The sequence below is a fragment of the Zootoca vivipara genome, chromosome 5, assembly GCF_965207765.1.
Source record: "Zootoca vivipara chromosome 5, rZooViv2.hap1.1, whole genome shotgun sequence".
Classification (NCBI taxonomy): domain Eukaryota; kingdom Metazoa; phylum Chordata; class Lepidosauria; order Squamata; family Lacertidae; genus Zootoca; species Zootoca vivipara.
The window spans coordinates 73,342,775-73,359,632 of record NC_142588.1 but is presented as its reverse complement, the minus strand read 5'-3'; the positions used below and the strand labels follow the sequence as shown (position 1 = coordinate 73,359,632).

General features: G+C 42.7%; 1 protein-coding gene and 1 pseudogene across 5 annotated transcripts in view; both read left to right on the top strand.

Moving 5' to 3' along the window:
• The window catches only part of LOC118093940 (uncharacterized), a 30,402-nt gene that overhangs the window by 8,218 nt on the left and 5,326 nt on the right, over nt 1-16,858 (top strand). For all 4 annotated transcript variants that reach the window (XM_088669107.1, XM_035133797.3, XM_088669108.1 and 1 more), the window contains 6 exons: nt 95-248; nt 753-959; nt 7,002-7,154; nt 12,041-12,128; nt 13,083-13,254; nt 15,821-15,983. In XM_088669107.1, the coding sequence (XP_088525233.1) occupies nt 95-248; nt 753-959; nt 7,002-7,154; nt 12,041-12,128; nt 13,083-13,254; nt 15,821-15,983 (937 nt within the window). The remainder of the gene's footprint in view (nt 1-94; nt 249-752; nt 960-7,001; nt 7,155-12,040; nt 12,129-13,082; nt 13,255-15,820; nt 15,984-16,858) is intronic.
• Nucleotides 10,025-10,550, top strand: LOC132591095 (DNA-directed RNA polymerases I, II, and III subunit RPABC2 pseudogene; annotated as a pseudogene). The gene has a single exon (XR_015949879.1). The product of XR_015949879.1 is annotated as a DNA-directed RNA polymerases I, II, and III subunit RPABC2 pseudogene (transcript).

The window sequence follows — 16,858 nt, the reverse complement described above, 5'->3', positions numbered from 1 at the left end:
TTAAAAAATAAATAAGGTGAAATGGATGCTCTCCCATATCTTTTTTAGTATGCTTGTAATTCGGTTTCCATGTGGATCTCTGTTTGCTTTTCAGCGGTCGGTCTCCAGAAGCCCTGACCCTTGAGCTGCTAAAAGATCATGGCTTCAGCGAGGCAAATCGTCCCCCTCCACTACATGCACACAATGTCACCATACCTGGTGCGGCAGCTGGCTGGTGCGATGCTGTTGCCCTGCATGGAAGCAAAAAGGTGAACCCCAAATGAACATGCAGATTCAGGAATATAGCATAACCAAAACTGTTTCTTTTTGGCAGATTTTTTTTTAAAAAAAGCAACTATATTTTGCTTTTTTAAAAATAAATAAATAAATATGAATTTGCTAATTTAGCTTATTGTGCACAATTTCTTCCACTCCTTCCAGATATACCGAAATGCAAGGAGAAATACATGCCACGGAATCTCCTTCCCCCATCACTAAAAATGTTACTGTGTTTCCCCACCTGACTTCTGAGATTTCGCCAGATTGTCAGCTTATTTTCAAGCTTACATTCACAGTCATAGAGACATGGGAGTGTTTTGGTTGCTTAATATTTTCTCCCACTTTACTATTTATTGATAGTCTATTGAACAACTTTGTTTATAGGGTTAATTCTTGTAAAGAGGAGGGCCTTGGGAATGTTTTTAATCAGGCACACGTACATTTCAAATGTTGCCTCTAGATGGGAAGTAATTGTGTGATCTTTCCTGGTTCAGCTTTCCATGTGGCAAATTCTGCAGCCAGCTATAGACCTGGCTGAGAAGGGCTTTCCAGTCTCAGAGATTACTTCCTACTGCTGGAAGAATAATGCTCATGCTCTTCAGGCACCTGGCAACCCACACGGGAAGGACCTGCTGATTGATGGCCAAGCACCTGATCACGGACAAGTCTTCTGCAATCCTTTTTTGGCAGACACTTTTAAGGTGAGCTGAACTTCCTTGAGCCAGTGTCCTCAGCTCAGAACTATGGTTGCATCCAAACAGCAGTTTATTTAGTTTCCCCAACATTTCTCCGACCGTTCATTTCTGCATTATATTTGAGCTTTCGCATGGTGTAATAGCTGCTTATAGAAATACAGTGGAATGTAGCACAAATTCAGCATTCATTTTCATGTTATTTGCTTCCAGAAAAAAGATCTGTTCACAAATAACATGGAAATGAGTTACAAACCAGACCGATGTTCCACTATATTTCCAGAAGTGGTTTCTAACGTGATGCAGAAACTCAAATATATTGCAGAAATTTCATATATATGGTACTGTGTTTTACTGTATGACAATTTGAATTCCATATAATTCAGTGTGGAATAAAACTGTTTGGTGTCATGGAACTTACCATACAAAAGCCTACAAGGTGTGCTGCCTCAAATCTCAGTACAGTGGTACCTCGGGTTACAAACGCTTCAGGTTACAAACTCCGCTAACCCAGAAATAGTTCCTCGGGTTAAGAACTTTGCTTCAGGATGAGAACAGAAATTGTGCTCCAGCGGCACAGCGGCAGCAGGAGGCCCCATTAGCTAAAGTGGTGCTTCAGGTTAAGAACAGTTTCAGGTTAAGAACGGACCTCCAGAACGAAATAAGTTCATAACCAGAGGTACCACTGTATTTGGAAAATTGCTTCCAAAAAGGAAGGTGCGGAGTCCCAAACATCGAGACCCGTTGGCAGGTAAAATGTGCACAGGATCAGAGCCCCTAGGCGCACATACTTGCAAGGAATACTGTACACTTGCCTTTGAACTCCGTCGGTTACTTATCTGGGATCGGGCTGCACTTGTGAATAGACGACTCTTAAGCAGCAGTGTGGGAAAGGCTTTTTAAGGAAAAAAACCACCCCACCCACACTGCTATTAGCCTTAGAAAGAAAGGTGTAGCTGACACTGGTGGGATAAGAGCAGTAGGGGGTGAGGGAAGGACTGGGGATGAAAGGACTAAATCTCCCCTCCGTGTATTCTGTGGTCTCAATTAAATTGACTTTTAATTCTCCCTCATACCTTGCATCCCCAATAAGAACCAGTCTCTTCTGGCACCTATTACTATTTTTTCTTTTTAAATCCTAATGTGATAACTTAGTTGGTAGAGCATGAGACTCTTCATCTCAGGGTTGTGGGTTCGAGCCACACATTGGACAAAAGGATTCCTGCATTGCAGGGGGTTGGACTAGATGACCCTCGTGGTCCCTTCCAACTGTATGTTTCTATGATTCTGTACAATCTTTCTAATGATGCATTTCATGTTGTGTCTACTTTGACCCTTCGTTTCTGCCCTGGTGCAGATAATTGACTCATATCCTTTTCCTGTTCTGATCTTGAAGGGATGTTGGGAGCATGCCATTTAGGAAGTGGTATTTTGCTGACATGTTGATCAGAGAAAGGATCAGATCAGGGCAGTACTCAATTGTGGAATTAGACCCCACACTCCCCCCCCCCATGGCTCCATCTGGGCTTTTAGAGAGGAAGTGAGACGTGTTGTCCATGGGAACGATGAAGGCTGGTATTTATCCGAAGAGAAATGTTTCACGCTATGCAAGGAAGTTAGTGGGGAATGACAGTAATGTACATCAAATTTAATTTTATTTCCGCAGCAATTGAATTTGCTTCCAGGTTAACTTGGTTTCCACTAAGCATAAGAGATTTGGAGGCTGTATCTGAATATTCTCCAGCAGCATCTCCATTTTCATTTTTCTGATAATTATAAATGTCAGTATGCTGCAGGCTAACAAATACTGCCTCTTAACCTTACTGAGGAGCTAATGTAATGCTGAAAAGCTGTTCAGAGTCCAATCTCATAGAAATCAGTAAATAGAACACTATAGGCTGAGAAGATGGATTCAAAGTAATCACTTGTCATGCTTAATTCCCTTCCATTGTTCAACTTGGATTAATGTAACACATTTAACCTATACTTCATAACCAATTTGGGTTGTTTCCTCCACCCACACGTATTTATTTCCCTACACTCAAGAGATGTGGATAACATTTATCTGCAGTTTTAAAACATGCAAATATAATTTAATAGGTGATTAGCATATGCACAGACCATGGGTTGCAGATATATTTGGTCCTCTCCTTAAAACTGTTCACTCCTTCGAAAGACAGTCCCCTCTGTCTTTCTGTATCTCTTGATGCCATTGGCTGAGCTGCTTTGATGTGACCTTGTACATTCACTGGTGATAGCAAATGACCCCAGTAGCTGTTACTGACTTAGCTGCTGTGATGGCATGGAGAACTGGGAGGGATCTGGGTCAGGTAGCTGAACGCAAAGGGGAAATGAAAAGATCTTAGCATTTAAATTCTATGTTCAGCAAATTTAAACCATGTATGGGCCTTGAATTATATGTTCTTGGTACAAATATTCCAGTTCATTGCAGAGCCTTGTAGTGAGCAGTCATCCAGCAGATAGATGAAATGTTATGCTCAATAAAAACTCAAGTCCCACAGATGTATGACCTTAAAACAGCGAACGTGTGAAGAAAATTGACATAGATCCAAAGACATAGATCCAGTGAATTTTTTTTTTTGGGGGGGGATATTTTCTCTTTGAACAGAATTCCATGTTACAATCTCCTTTGGAAACTAAATGTGAAATAGAAGTTCAATGTTGCTGTTGCCATGGAAAATGATTTGTGAGCTTCTTGTTTGCTGGCCAATGCCATAGCCTTGGTCAGATTTGCTTAGATCGATGTGTGCGGTGCTTGATACTGCTTGAATTCAGAATTGCTATTCTCTCACAAAAGGATAAAAGCTGTGAACAGTGAGCAAGCTGGTATAAAACCCTGTCTGCATCTGAAAAAGTCAGCTGTCACCTAAGGGAGTCCAGGCCTCCATCCCTGTTTTTCAATATCTTCGAGACCGATTTTGGATCTCTTACAGAGAGAACTGTATAGAAATGATGAAATTAGCCTCTGTTGGATACACTTCACATGAGATAATTTCCTCCCAAATGAAGCTGGGAGTACACAAACTGTGCATTGTGATGTGTGTCGAACATACTGTCTATGCATTCTGAAATAGATGATTATACAAAGCAGTCTGCAGAGAACTCTTTGTTTCCAGCCAATAACTTCAGGTATTTCTGTTTCACTAGGGGGTGTTGTGTGCGTAAACAACAAAGTCTTGGGCATCTACTGTCTGTCGCAGCTGATAATTGGAGGTGATGTTTCAAAAGTGCAGCAGGGAATACAGTGCATTTCTCTGCTACATAAGCAATGTTGTTGTTGTTGTTGTTGAGAATTTTGGAAACTATGGCTCTTGAGTACAACGAAAGACAAACATTTAACATGATAATAAGTGCACAAATGACACATAAACAACAAAGGATATATGACTTTCAAGAGTCAGTGCATTAGATGAGAGATCCCTCTCCTACACGGTTTATCTGACTTGAGGAATGAGCCTTTCTTGACCTGCCAATTTCATCTGTTAATATTTAACAAATTGGTGCCAGGTAGTAACCTGGTACGTAGAGGAAGGTACACTATTTGCTTAGACATGGGGAATGACACATGCCCTTTTGTCTTGTTGGTGCCAGGTACCAACAACTTAATATCCCTTTTGAATGAGTGGCGTTGAAGTTGCTCTTCTTTGAAATCGCGTCAGGAGTGACAGGCAGTTTCCTTTTGTGTACATAAGCGCCTAATTGTGCTCTCTTTACCTCTGAAGCTACTCATTTACTGTGCATGCTATAATTTTAAAGCAACAGCTCACCCTTGCTTTCTACATACACCCTTCAAACAAATATAAAAAAATGCTGTAATATTTAATAAAGTTACTAGATTTTACCACCACATGAAAGGATGGTTCTGGAATAGTTGGTCTTGCCAACTATGGCTTGGGCCACGACTGCACCAAACTTTCAGAGCACAATGGGAAGCATTCATTTAATGCAGCCCATCAGCTCAAATGCTTTGCCCTTCTCCTCCGCCATGTGCCCTGTGCCCCTCCAAATTGTGGGGGTGGGTGGCCAGGAACAGCTTGTGGGAGGGAGAACGAGAGGGGGGAATCGTTCTGTCTGGCAGTCTGCAACGCTTGTGCAGATGGAACTTCCATAATAACGTGACGTTGAATTCCACCCTACGGTACCACATTTGTACCGGTAGTTATGGCTTCCCCCAAAGAATTCTGGAAGCTGTTAAGGGGGCTGAGAGTTGTTAGGAGACCTCTATTCCTCTCACAGAGCTTCTATTCTCTGTTCCCTGGGTTCCCTGGGCTGGGAAGAGGGGTTGATTGGTAAAGAACTCTGAGAACTGTAGCTCCATGGTGGGCAAATTGCTTAACCCTGAGTTCCAATCCCCTGCAATGCAGGAATATACTTGCAGTCTGTGAGTGTAATGTGCGGCTGGTGTGTGTTGCAAGTGACCAAGGCTTTACTGAGACAGTCATGGCACCCTTTTTGAACATCTCATTATTTTGGTATCCATAGTTATTTAAGCACCTAACTGATACAGTCATACATGTGCGTGCGTGTGTGCGTGTGTGCTCGCACACACACACGCACACACACACAATGCACAAGGCTCGAGAAAAGTGATTTCTCCCTCCTTTCCACTATCAGGATTACTAATTCCCGCTTCCATCTACATAGATTCTTGGTTAGTCATTGCCAGGGCCGTCTTAAGCATATCTGGTGCCGTGGTGCGAAGATCCCTCCGGCACTCCCCCTGCCCTGTTTCCCAGCGGACGCAGCAGCGCGGCGCCCCCCTGGTGGCCCGGCGCCCTGGCACCCTGCACCACCCAGCTTTGCCGCAGGGCTGGCCCTGGTCATTGCCCTCTTTTAAGGAACGCCATTGATTTTTTTAGAAAACACTCCTGAAATAATTATGATACCGATACCATCGTTAAATTCTTCTTGTCTTTTGCCAAAAGACTACAAAGGACTACATGAGCATTTTTGGGAGGCTTATTTATTCCTCTGCTTGTTTCTACATTGCTTAAAACAACAACAACTGGCTACTAGCCATGATGGCTGTGCTCTCCCTCTACAACTGGATGCAGCAATGCTTCTGAATGACAGTCGCTGGAAGTCACAGGAGGGGAGAGGGCTCTTGTGCTCATGTCCTGTTCCCTGGTTTCCCTTGGGCATCTGTTTGACCACTGTGAGAACAGGATTCTGGACTAGATAGGCTATTGGCCTGATCCAGCAGGCTACTCTTACATTCTTAACTACCAAAGCTTTCCACCCAGTTACTTAAATAATGGCTCAAATAATTTGTGGATTTAAGCCTCAACTATTTTGATTAACCTCCGCTACTGAACTGTGACCTAGGATGATGTTCAGGTCTGTAGTGCGTTCCTTCAGCATACCAGGCATCTGAGAGCCAAATTACCCAGCTAATAAGCAGCAAATGGCACAGTGCAACTAATGTAAATTTAATCTTTGTTCATGTTTCCTGGTTTACCATACTTTTCCGTGTATCAGACGAGGTTTCGTTAGTAAAAAATTATGTTACAAATTTGGGGGCATCTTATACACAAGTAGTGCATTGGTTGCTTCCGTGAGTTGGAGATTGTTGCTGCGGCAAGGGCCTGTGTTGATTGGTTGTCGCTGCAGCAATCTGGCGGGCGATAGGCAGACGATAGATGACACGTGCAACCCCCTAAAAAAAGCTCAACAACCCTGGGCTACCCCCCCCCCCACTAAAGAAAGCTCAACAACTCCTGGCAATCCTCCCCAAAAATAGCTCTACAACAATGGGCAATCCTCCCCCCTCCAAATGCTGAACAACTTTGGGCAATCTCCTCCCATTTTCTTAATGTTGAGGGGGCTTCTTATACACGGGGGCGTGTTATACATGGAAAAGTACGGTATATACACACTCATAGACCCCCCTTCCCCGCTCTGCTCTCCATCCAGGCAAGCAAGCAAGAGTGACTGTCAGAATTCAAGGTCACATTGCATAGTATTTATGCCCTCACCAAACACACACTTTTCTTATTGCAGTTTCCAATCTAGATTATTTTCTTCTTCCAGGAGTTGGCAAAACTTGGCAAACGAGGCTTCTACGAAGGCCGTGTGGCCAAAGCTGTTGTGGATGTTGTTCGGAGCAATGGTGGAGTGATGGATTTGGAGGACCTGAAAAGCCACGCCACTGAAGAAGTCAAACCCATTGTCACAAATTACAAGGTAAGGCGGCGATTGCAATGTTCCAAAATGAATGATGTTTGTGGAATTAATCACGGGCAACTAGGGCACAATATCGTGAGTCCCTAACAGAGTTAGTGCTGAAACTTGGATACACGGTACCTAGATACAGAGAGCTCAGAGTCTCAGGGGTTTGTAATGCTCTCCTCAGTGTGATAATTAGGAACTCTGAATTCTTCTTCGGGTTTCAATCTGAACCATAGAAGTATTCCTGTCTTGCTGTCCATCCTCACACTGGAAATGCCCACCTTAACCCCCCCCTTACAACTGCTACTTGAGCCTAAGTCTCCTTATTTTAAAAAAGAATCAGGCTCCAGTAGCCTTCTTAACAAAGCATCCTACAACTAGGGAACAATGGCTGAGAAGCCTCTGTTCCATTCCCCAGTGCACCTGAAAGTACCTTTTAACAAGCTTTGAGCCTTTGATATCTAATGTCTATATTAAAAATTGGACACATGTCCAGCCGCATAGCTGAATTCTTCCAGTAATGGAAGAATTGGGAGTATCCACTACATGGTGGTCTTGCTTTTGCGTTCTCTGTCCCTCCCACAGAATTTTCTGTGAACGGGAATGCCTTTTTGCTCAATGTGTTTCTCTTTATACTTCAAAGCGGTACTTTCCAGTCACACAGCCAAGGTTGGAAAGAAAATGGGGTTTCCTTGCCAGGTCATTCTTGGGATTCCCCCCCTCCCCATTGTTTTGTAGCCTCTGTTTTTCATCCTGTAATTTTCATACGGCAATAAAATTGCCTGGCAGACTCTTACCTTCCTCCCAGACCCACCCATGCCATGAATACAGGCTCTCAAAACTGAACTTGGCTGTGGTTGTTTCCTTTGAAAATAATGGGAAATACATTACGGGGTGTCCAGTTTTTTGAGGGAATGTGTGCAGAGAGCGAGAGAGAAGAGGTCAATTGAAGTGTTCATGAGAGGTGGACTTAAACACTAATTTGTGTCTCTAACGTATTGGGCTCACGGCTGAAATGTCTAATAAGGTGGTTACTGTCTTTATGTGTACCCTGAACAAATTCAATTTAAGTGCCGTATAATCTGGCGGCATACCATGTGAATTTTGCCCCTCGTTTTTCTAGTCAGTAGGTAATATGAAGGCACCTAGGACTTGTTGACGGAATCACAGGTCTATTAAAATTCATGGTACTTCCCAGAGAGCTAGGCCTCTGAAATTTGGTTCATACAGACAACCTGTTTACTTCACTTCCATCTCGATTTGCTTATGTGGAGGTTAGACTATGTCCTGTCCTTATTAAGCATTTGTTCTGATTTGTTTTCAGGGAGTTATATGATAAGAATGTTCATCTTGAATACATCTTGATTTGCTTGTGCAGTAGTTATACACCCCCCCATTAATAATCTGTTCATCTCCCGCATTTCCCCATCACTTTTCTAATTGCAAAGAGTTCATTTTTTTAAAAAAAACTGTTGCCCTTGCACAGCAGAAAATCCACTTCAGTTGCACAATTGTAAATTTCCAGTACTTGTGTGAATCCTTACCACAAAATACTGTCTGGGAGCAACCATGGTCCAAGGCTCCCCAATTACAAAAAGCAAGGGTTGGATTCATTTACATTTGTACATCCTAAAATGCAAAGGAAACAAGTTTACATTATACTGAAGCCCTTTCACTATTGCAAAACTCCTTTGGAAGGGAGCCATTTGCACTGGAGAGAGGGTGGGAAGAAGACAAGCTGAATTGGAATAGAGAAAGGAAACCAATACTTAACTTTTTCTCTGGCAATTATCCCCCCCCCAAAAAAAACCCTTCCCTCGCTAGCTGCTTGATTTGGGAGAGAGCCGAATTTCAGTAGCAGCTACCAATAGAAACATGTGCTTCCCAAATACAAGCTTAATTAGTTAGTTCTGTAGATACTCGGCAATAAGAGGAAGGGAGAATTTCAATTCTGTTCACATTTAAAGTCAAATCCACACTTTCCGAAAGAAGATGCGAAGCTTTCCTTTGAATTTTTCACTTATCCAGATTTTGCAGTTCTCCAACCAAGCAGTGTTTACCAAAAATCATATATTAAAGGGAAATGCACATAAAATATTGGGGGAAATAACATACAAAAAAGCATTATAGAGTGGTACCTCGGGTTACAAACACCTCGGGTTACAAATACTTCAGGTTACAAACTCTGCTAACCCGGAAGTAGTACCTTGGGTTAAGAACTTTGCCCCAGGGTGAAAACAGAAATCGCGTGCCGGTGGCACGCCGGCAGCAGGAGGCCCCATTAGCTAAAGTAGTACCTCAGGTTAAGAACGGTTTCAGGTTAAGAACGGACCTCCAGAATGAAATAAGTTCATAACCAGAGGTACCACTGTATTTGGAAAATTGCTTCCAAAAATGTGAAATTAGTTGTATATTAGTTTAAACTGCAGACAGATATACTAAATGTATATTAGTTAAAACTGCAGATAGAAATGTGTTTATTATGAGAAAATTGCACCAAAATGCCAATGAATTTTTAAAAAACAAAAAACAAAACCAAATTGCTGCAGAAATGTGGAAAACTGGCTGGTGCTTGCTGTTGAAATGGAAATAAATAGAGCTCTGCCACATGACCCAGGGCTCAGAAAATTGGTTTAGTGTTGTGTTCAATGGGTCTTTACTCCCCAATAGGTTTGTAGTAGGTGATTGCAGCCTAAAACTCCTGTAGTACAGTATTCAGAATCTGGTGTTTAACCCTCTTCAAGCCTCCCCCTGGTTGTTAAGAAGCCCGCAGGTGAGCGGAAGTACGGAAAGAGAGCATAAATCAAATAAGAGGGTTGCCGGTAGAACGTTTGCAAGGTTTGCACGCAGCGGCCGGGGTGCTTCTTGGCTCCCTCATGCGGGGCGCCTCGCTTCTCGTTGGAGCTTCTGGTATTGCGAGAGGTCGCGTCGAACCCAGAAAAGCCTTAGCATGTCTGACAACGAGGATAATTTTGATGGAGATGATTTTGATGATGTGGAGGAAGATGAAGGACTGGATGATCTGGAAAATGCTGAGGAGGAGGGTCAGGAAAATGTAGAAATCCTCCTCTCTGGAGAACGCCAGCAGGCAAACCAGAAGCGAATCACCACTCCTTATATGACCAAATATGAGCGTGCCAGAGTTCTTGGTATACGTGCCCTCCAGATAGCCATGTGTGCCCCAGTGATGGTAGAGCTAGAAGGAGAGACAGGCCCGTTGCTGATTGCAATGAAAGAACTCAAAGCCCGGAAGATTCCCATAATAATCCGCCAGTATCTGCCAGATGGAAGCTATGAAGATTGGGGTGTGGATGAGCTAATTATCACAGACTGATCAGCTATCCTTCGGTGCTCTGACTTCACTTTGACTGCAGATGTTTTTCTTTTTGTGTAAATAAATACTAAACCCCCCCCCCCAAAAAATAAATCAAATAAGAGATGTTTGCACGTAGACATACATCACTGAATGGCAAAACCTCTGGAACTACTTTCTGCCTGGGTAGTGGGGAAAGGAGAGAGATTACCGTTCAGCTTTTATATAGCCTGGCCAAAGCTCTTCACACTGCAAGTAAAACACCATCAGGTATGGATACCTGTGTGACATTCACGAGTGTCAGATAATCTCAGGGCAGTTCTGAGAATGTCTGTGCCCGAGAAACTTGTGATGCCAGAGTTCCCACATAAGAAAGGGAGAAGCTCAGATGCCATATCATTAGTGAAGGTGTGTCACATTTTGCACTCGTGCCATTCCAGTACTGCCAATAATAGTACCTTCCTAAGCCCATACCTACTAATAAACCTATTAGTCATGTTGAATGTGTACACACACACACACACACACAAAAGAGAGAGAGAGAACAATGAGTAATGTGTTTAAACAAAGAAGCAAAAGTTAAATATACATGGGTTATTTGTGTATCTTCACCCAGACCCATAGTCCTTCTAAACCTGTGTCATTGCTTTCACTCTAGTTAAGTATTTCTGAAACGTTTTTTGAAAGATATATTAGGAAAATAGGAAGCTGCCATATGCTGAGTCAGGCCATTGATCTGCTTTTGTCAACCCTGACTGGCAGCAGTAGATTTCAGTTCTGGGGCAGGATTTGAACCTGGGTCTCTTCTTTATGCAAAACAGCAGCTTGACCACTGAACTATGACTTTCCTCTTATTGTTCCCCACCAGCAAATATACTATGTGTATGAAATGGTCTGGAGTTTTTTTGTTTTTTTTTAGCTTTAAGAATTGGATGTAGATGAGGGCAGTTGTTACAAGAAAGCATTTGTGTGGTGAAGGTATTGGAACAAATCAAACTTATTTAAAATAGTATACAGTCAAACCTTGGTTGTCGAACATAATCCGTTCTGGAAGGCCGTTCGGCTTCCAAAATGTTTGACAACTGAGGTGTGGCTTCTCATTGGTTGCAAGAGCTTCTTGCAACTCAAGCGGAAGCCACGTCAGACGTTCGGGTTCCGAAAACCGGTTGAAAACCGGAGCATTTACTTCCGGGTTTTTGGCGTTCGGGAGCCGAAACGTCTGATAACGGAGGCATTCGGGAAGCGAGGTTTGAACCACTGCATACTTAAGTGAAGTTGCTTGCCAAATTACAGAAGTCACCTCTGCTATATGCTACTACATTTACATACATTTAAATCACCCCCCCCCAAAGAATTCTGAGAACAGTCACTGACCCCTCACATAGCTACAACTCCCAGCAACCTTAACAAACTTTAAATGTACGGTGCTTTAAATGTTTTGTGCGTACACAGTCTTGGTCTTGATTCAGCAGTGCAGGAAAGACTTTTATACTGAAAATCATCAGTGTCTTGCGTGGAAAGTTTCCCTTTTCTTTATTGTTCCTTTGCTGGTGTTCAGTGTGTGAAGTGACCACTATTTCATCTCCAGGGTCTAAATGTATGGGAGATCCCTCCAAATGGACAAGGAATAACAGCGCTATTAGCCCTGAACATTTTAGAAAATTTCAACTTGAAAGGTATGACCAGCATCTAAAAAAGTCCTGTTACTTCTTTTTTTTGGGGGGGGGGAGAATAGAGAAGAAACATTCTAGTTGTTTCAGCTTTAGGAGAAGAAAAGCCTCCATTCGAAACTAAAGCTACTGTTAGTCACTGCACTAATTGTTAATTGTTGTTTTTTAAATTGCAGGTGACTTTACCTTTTGTATGTACCAAAATAAATAACAGGGTAGGAAGTGTGAATGTTTTCTGTTCACTCTGCATCACCATTTTGTCTCAAGACACTTTTAGCAGAGCAATCCAAACTCTGCAAACTTGTCACACAATAGCCCTAAAAATTGTTCCAGTGTATGCCCTCCAGCTTGAAGCGCTGGCTGCTGGTAGAGTCCCAGGGGCCTTGGAGGTGGCACTGCTCAGGAGCACATGAGATGAAACATGTTCAGGGTGCAGAAAGGAGACTGGCTAGGGGAGGAAAAGGAGTGGGGGCCGGGGGAGAGATCAAGGCAGCAATTGTGTACACACTCACATTTACTCTGCACATGACATTTGCCACAATCCACATCAATCCTGCAGTTTCTTGAGGAATACTGCGTTTTGATGTCTTCTATTAGATTTCAAAAGCCACGTGAACAAACAGTGGACAACTTGGAGACACATCCAGCCAAACTGATATGCACAACAATGTGCAAAGGTGATTAGAAACACAGGTGGGAAAATGGCCTCACTGCATTTTAAACCAATAATGTGTACATAGCCAAATGTGGATGGTGAAGGAGGAAGAGAATAGAGGAAGAAAAGAAGTGATTTTTCTCCCTTTGGTGCACTCCACATACTGCAATTTCTTTTCGGCCCCTATATCTAGAACATAATCTGTGAATGAATTCAGTGCAGTTATTACTTATGTAGTCAATTATAGTTTTCATGGGCAAGTGATTCTTTTGACCTGATGCTTGTGTGCTGGTTTACTTTTCTAGAAATGGGCCATAATACTGCTCGCTATTTGCACGTCCTGATCGAAGCTGTCAAAATCAGCTTTGCTGATACTTTACGGTTCTGTGCAGATCCAGAAAAAGTAGCTGTACCCACAGCAAAGCTCCTTTCCAAACCTTATGCCAGAGACCGTTCGAAGCTGATAGATTTACAGAGGTAAGGGGGTCATCTCTTGACTGCTTGTGTTTATTTCTTATTGCATTGATCTTCTACTTCCCCTCCAAGGCGTTCAAGGTGACTTAAATGGCTCAACCCTCACAACTACTCAGTGAGGTAACTTAAGCTGAGAGTTGGTGACTGGCCCAGTGTTATCCAGTGAGAACAGCCTTTACCAAAGGTGTCATGGGCTTTGAAGAAACTCAATCTCAGGATGCAAGGCAGAAACGTGCTAAGAGGAAGGCACGCTTGGCAAATCCACACCATGATCAACTCCTGCCTGGAAACCAATGTCCCCACTGTGGAAGGACGTGTGGATCCAGAATTGGCCTCCACAGTCACTTACAGACCCATTGTTAAAACCGTGTTCTTGGAAGGCAATCTTACTCAGCTACGAGTGATCGCCAAAGAAGAAGAATCCAGTGAGCTTCATGACTGAGCGGGGATTTTAACACCGGTCTCCACGGTCGGAATCCGAAGCTCTAACCTGTATACTTCTATAGTGTTCTGATCCTGAAATATGGAACAGTTGTTTTCCTTGGCCTTGGCTTTCGTTCAAAGTAGCTGCTGTCTTCTTGATGTTTACACATCAGATTAAAGCCCTCTTTTATTTGCAGTGGCCAGGATCCAAAGAGTTAGTTCAGGCATTTGGGCATGCCCAATGGGATTTTTGACGATTTTCTTTGAATAGCAGGCTGCAACACAATATCAAAAGCTTGCTTTTGAAAACCCGTTCAGTTTGAAAGCGGCCTTTGTGGACTGGGGAACTCAAGCCCAAACTTTTGTAAGCATCCAGAAATAGTTGCACAGTTCTTTGGACCCCAGCCTATGAAGTCATTGCGATGCATTACCTAGTTTGGGTGAGGCCTTCAGGCGAAAGATAAATTATTATAGGAAAGCCTGACAAAAACTGCAGAATGCTTGCGGGCATTTGTTTATTTGTATGGAAACAAGTGGAAGTGTGTATGTACGTGTGAGAGGAGAATTGCTTCTGATCGGGGTTCAAGCCTGCTATTTATTACCTCCCAAGTGGTGCATTCCACTCTAAATACCATTTCCCCTTTCCAACCAACACTCAACATTCTGTGGCTATTGCACATGCACTATCTCCATTGGGCTATTTGGGGTTTTATGCCTCTTCTAGGTCATTTCTTTTCGTTTTCTTCTTCAAACCTTTGAGTTCCATGAAGCATACTAAAACCTACTTCTTGCTTCTCAGTGACCCTGGTTACATAAATATTGGCACTCACCACTTGAGTATGCCGTTGCAGGGAGGAATGCCTATTGAGAAATCCATGTAAAAAATGTTGCTAGGATGGTATCCTTTGCCCAACGCAGGGCTCGAACCCACGACCCTGAGATTAATGTTAGATAAACAAACTTGTAAATTGGTGAGCCTTCATTCCCACAACACCAAGGTGGAATCTACACACATATAAAAAAACGTTCAGAAAATGCTTTTTTTTAAAAGGGGTTTAAAAAATACATTGAATTTTCCATACGGTTCACCATTGCCGTCTAGTGTCACATTGTATATTGCTTAAAACGTTTTATGTGCAGCTGTATAGCTAAGTCCCACCATGTTTTCAATCATATACTTAGAAAACAACAGGCCTTGAAAACCCAAGGGACTAAGTACCTACAGTAGGGCATACCTGATTATGTGTATGTGCATTTTTAATGTACCCATGTGTGTTAGCCTCCTATTGTGTACTTTAGATAAAAATGTTTGTTCAAATTTGTTGGCAGCGCTGTGTTTGGGTTTCACCTCATAAAATAATGCGGTGACCCCTTATTTGATCTGGTATTACCTGACCATAAAAAAGACTTACAGGCACTGTTCCTTTCCTGTGTCACTTTTGCCTTATCTTTCTGTGACACGCTATTTGCTGTTTCAGCTGAACATTACCAGGGAGAGGGAGCAGAGAACTTCACTGGGAACTTGATGCAAGGCTGCTTGTGGGTGAAGCTACAATCTCTATTCTACTAACATAAAACTCGCACGGCCGCAGGCGTTACTGCATCTGGGCTCATTAAGAAAGTAAGAAGGAGCATCTTCTGTTCTCACAAAGGCCAACCAGATGCTCAAAAGTGAAGCCCACAAACACAACATGAGCACAACAGGGTGTAATGTACACTTTATAAATAAGCAGGCCTTGTTTAACCCGGCTTACAGGCAAACTCCCCACTTGTGCAGAGGTGAACGTTCTGGGCCCCCGTGCGCATTAAGTGAAATCACGCGAAATGGGGAGCACCCTCTAAACATGTCCCCTGCTGCTGTGTCTTCAATCCAAACCCAAACTGAAGTTCTGGGGTCAGCTGGAGGCAGCACAAGGAAATGCTGGCTGCGGCTGCGCTGCCCCACGTGTCAGCTGTTAGGTGGGGAGGTTGAGCAACTGAAACAAAGCCCCGTGTGCCTCCAGTCTCTTTGGGGCTTCCTCCACTGACATCCTCTTTGGGCTCCAGGGAGGGTCTTCTCAGAAAACCCCCCTATGAAATCAGATATTTGGGTTTATGACTTTTTTTTTCCTGTGTGAACTTATTGAGTTGTTGTTGTTTCCTTCAGGGCAACTGCCAAATATAATCAAGGAAATCCTTTCCCGGTTGGAAGTGACACTGTTTACTTCACAGTGGTGGATACTCAAGGCAATGCCTGCTCTTTCATTAACAGCAACTATATGGGATTTGGCACAGGGCTGGTACCAGATGGCTGTGGATTTACATTACACGTGAGAAAATACTTTCAAGCATGTGTGCATGCATGTACGCACGTGTGGAGAGTTGGGATGGAAAGATCTGTCACTTTTGCTTCATCCACTCTTAAATTCTGTTCTCCACATTTTGCAGCAAACTGCAAATATATATATTTTTAACGATCCGCATGAAAATTCACAAGCATTTTGGTTTGAATTTCTCATAGTAAACACGTTTTTATATGCTGTTTTGTCTAATGTACACATGTTTACAAGCAATTTCCCCTAATATCATGCGTTTTGTACTAATACTTATTTTCATGCATATTTGCCCCTCATACTGTATATGCATTTTGAATATTGTTTGATTGGAGAGCTGCATTGAAAAACAGGGATGAGTGCAAATATCAAACAATAGCTGTGTTTCGGTTTGCACATTGTTTCAGAAAGTACAAAGTAGGTAGAAGATGCATACTGAAATGAATTTCTCCTCCATCCATAGGGGAGAGAGAGAGAGAAGATTGCTTTAATATTAATTGGCACACAGTGCTATCCAGTATATAATATTGCTATTTTATATCCTGGTTGGCTTTAAAATGTTCTTTACTATAAGTTGAATATGGGAAGGGTTGTCCCCACATTAATGGAGGGAGTCATTTATTTGCTGTGCAGTAGTATATTTACCTAGGTTACACTAGGAAGGTGGCTCAAAGTTTGGCGATTTTTCACCTTAATTTTAAAACTGTATATTTGGTATATTTTGCAGCAGCGTCTTCATAATTTGTAACTGGCTGCTATTTTAGCAGTGTCTGTGGGTTGGTTTTGCTATTACCTTTATTAATAAAGGGACCCCTGACCATTAGGTCCAGTCGTGACCGACTCTGGGGTTGCACGCTCATCTCTCATTATTG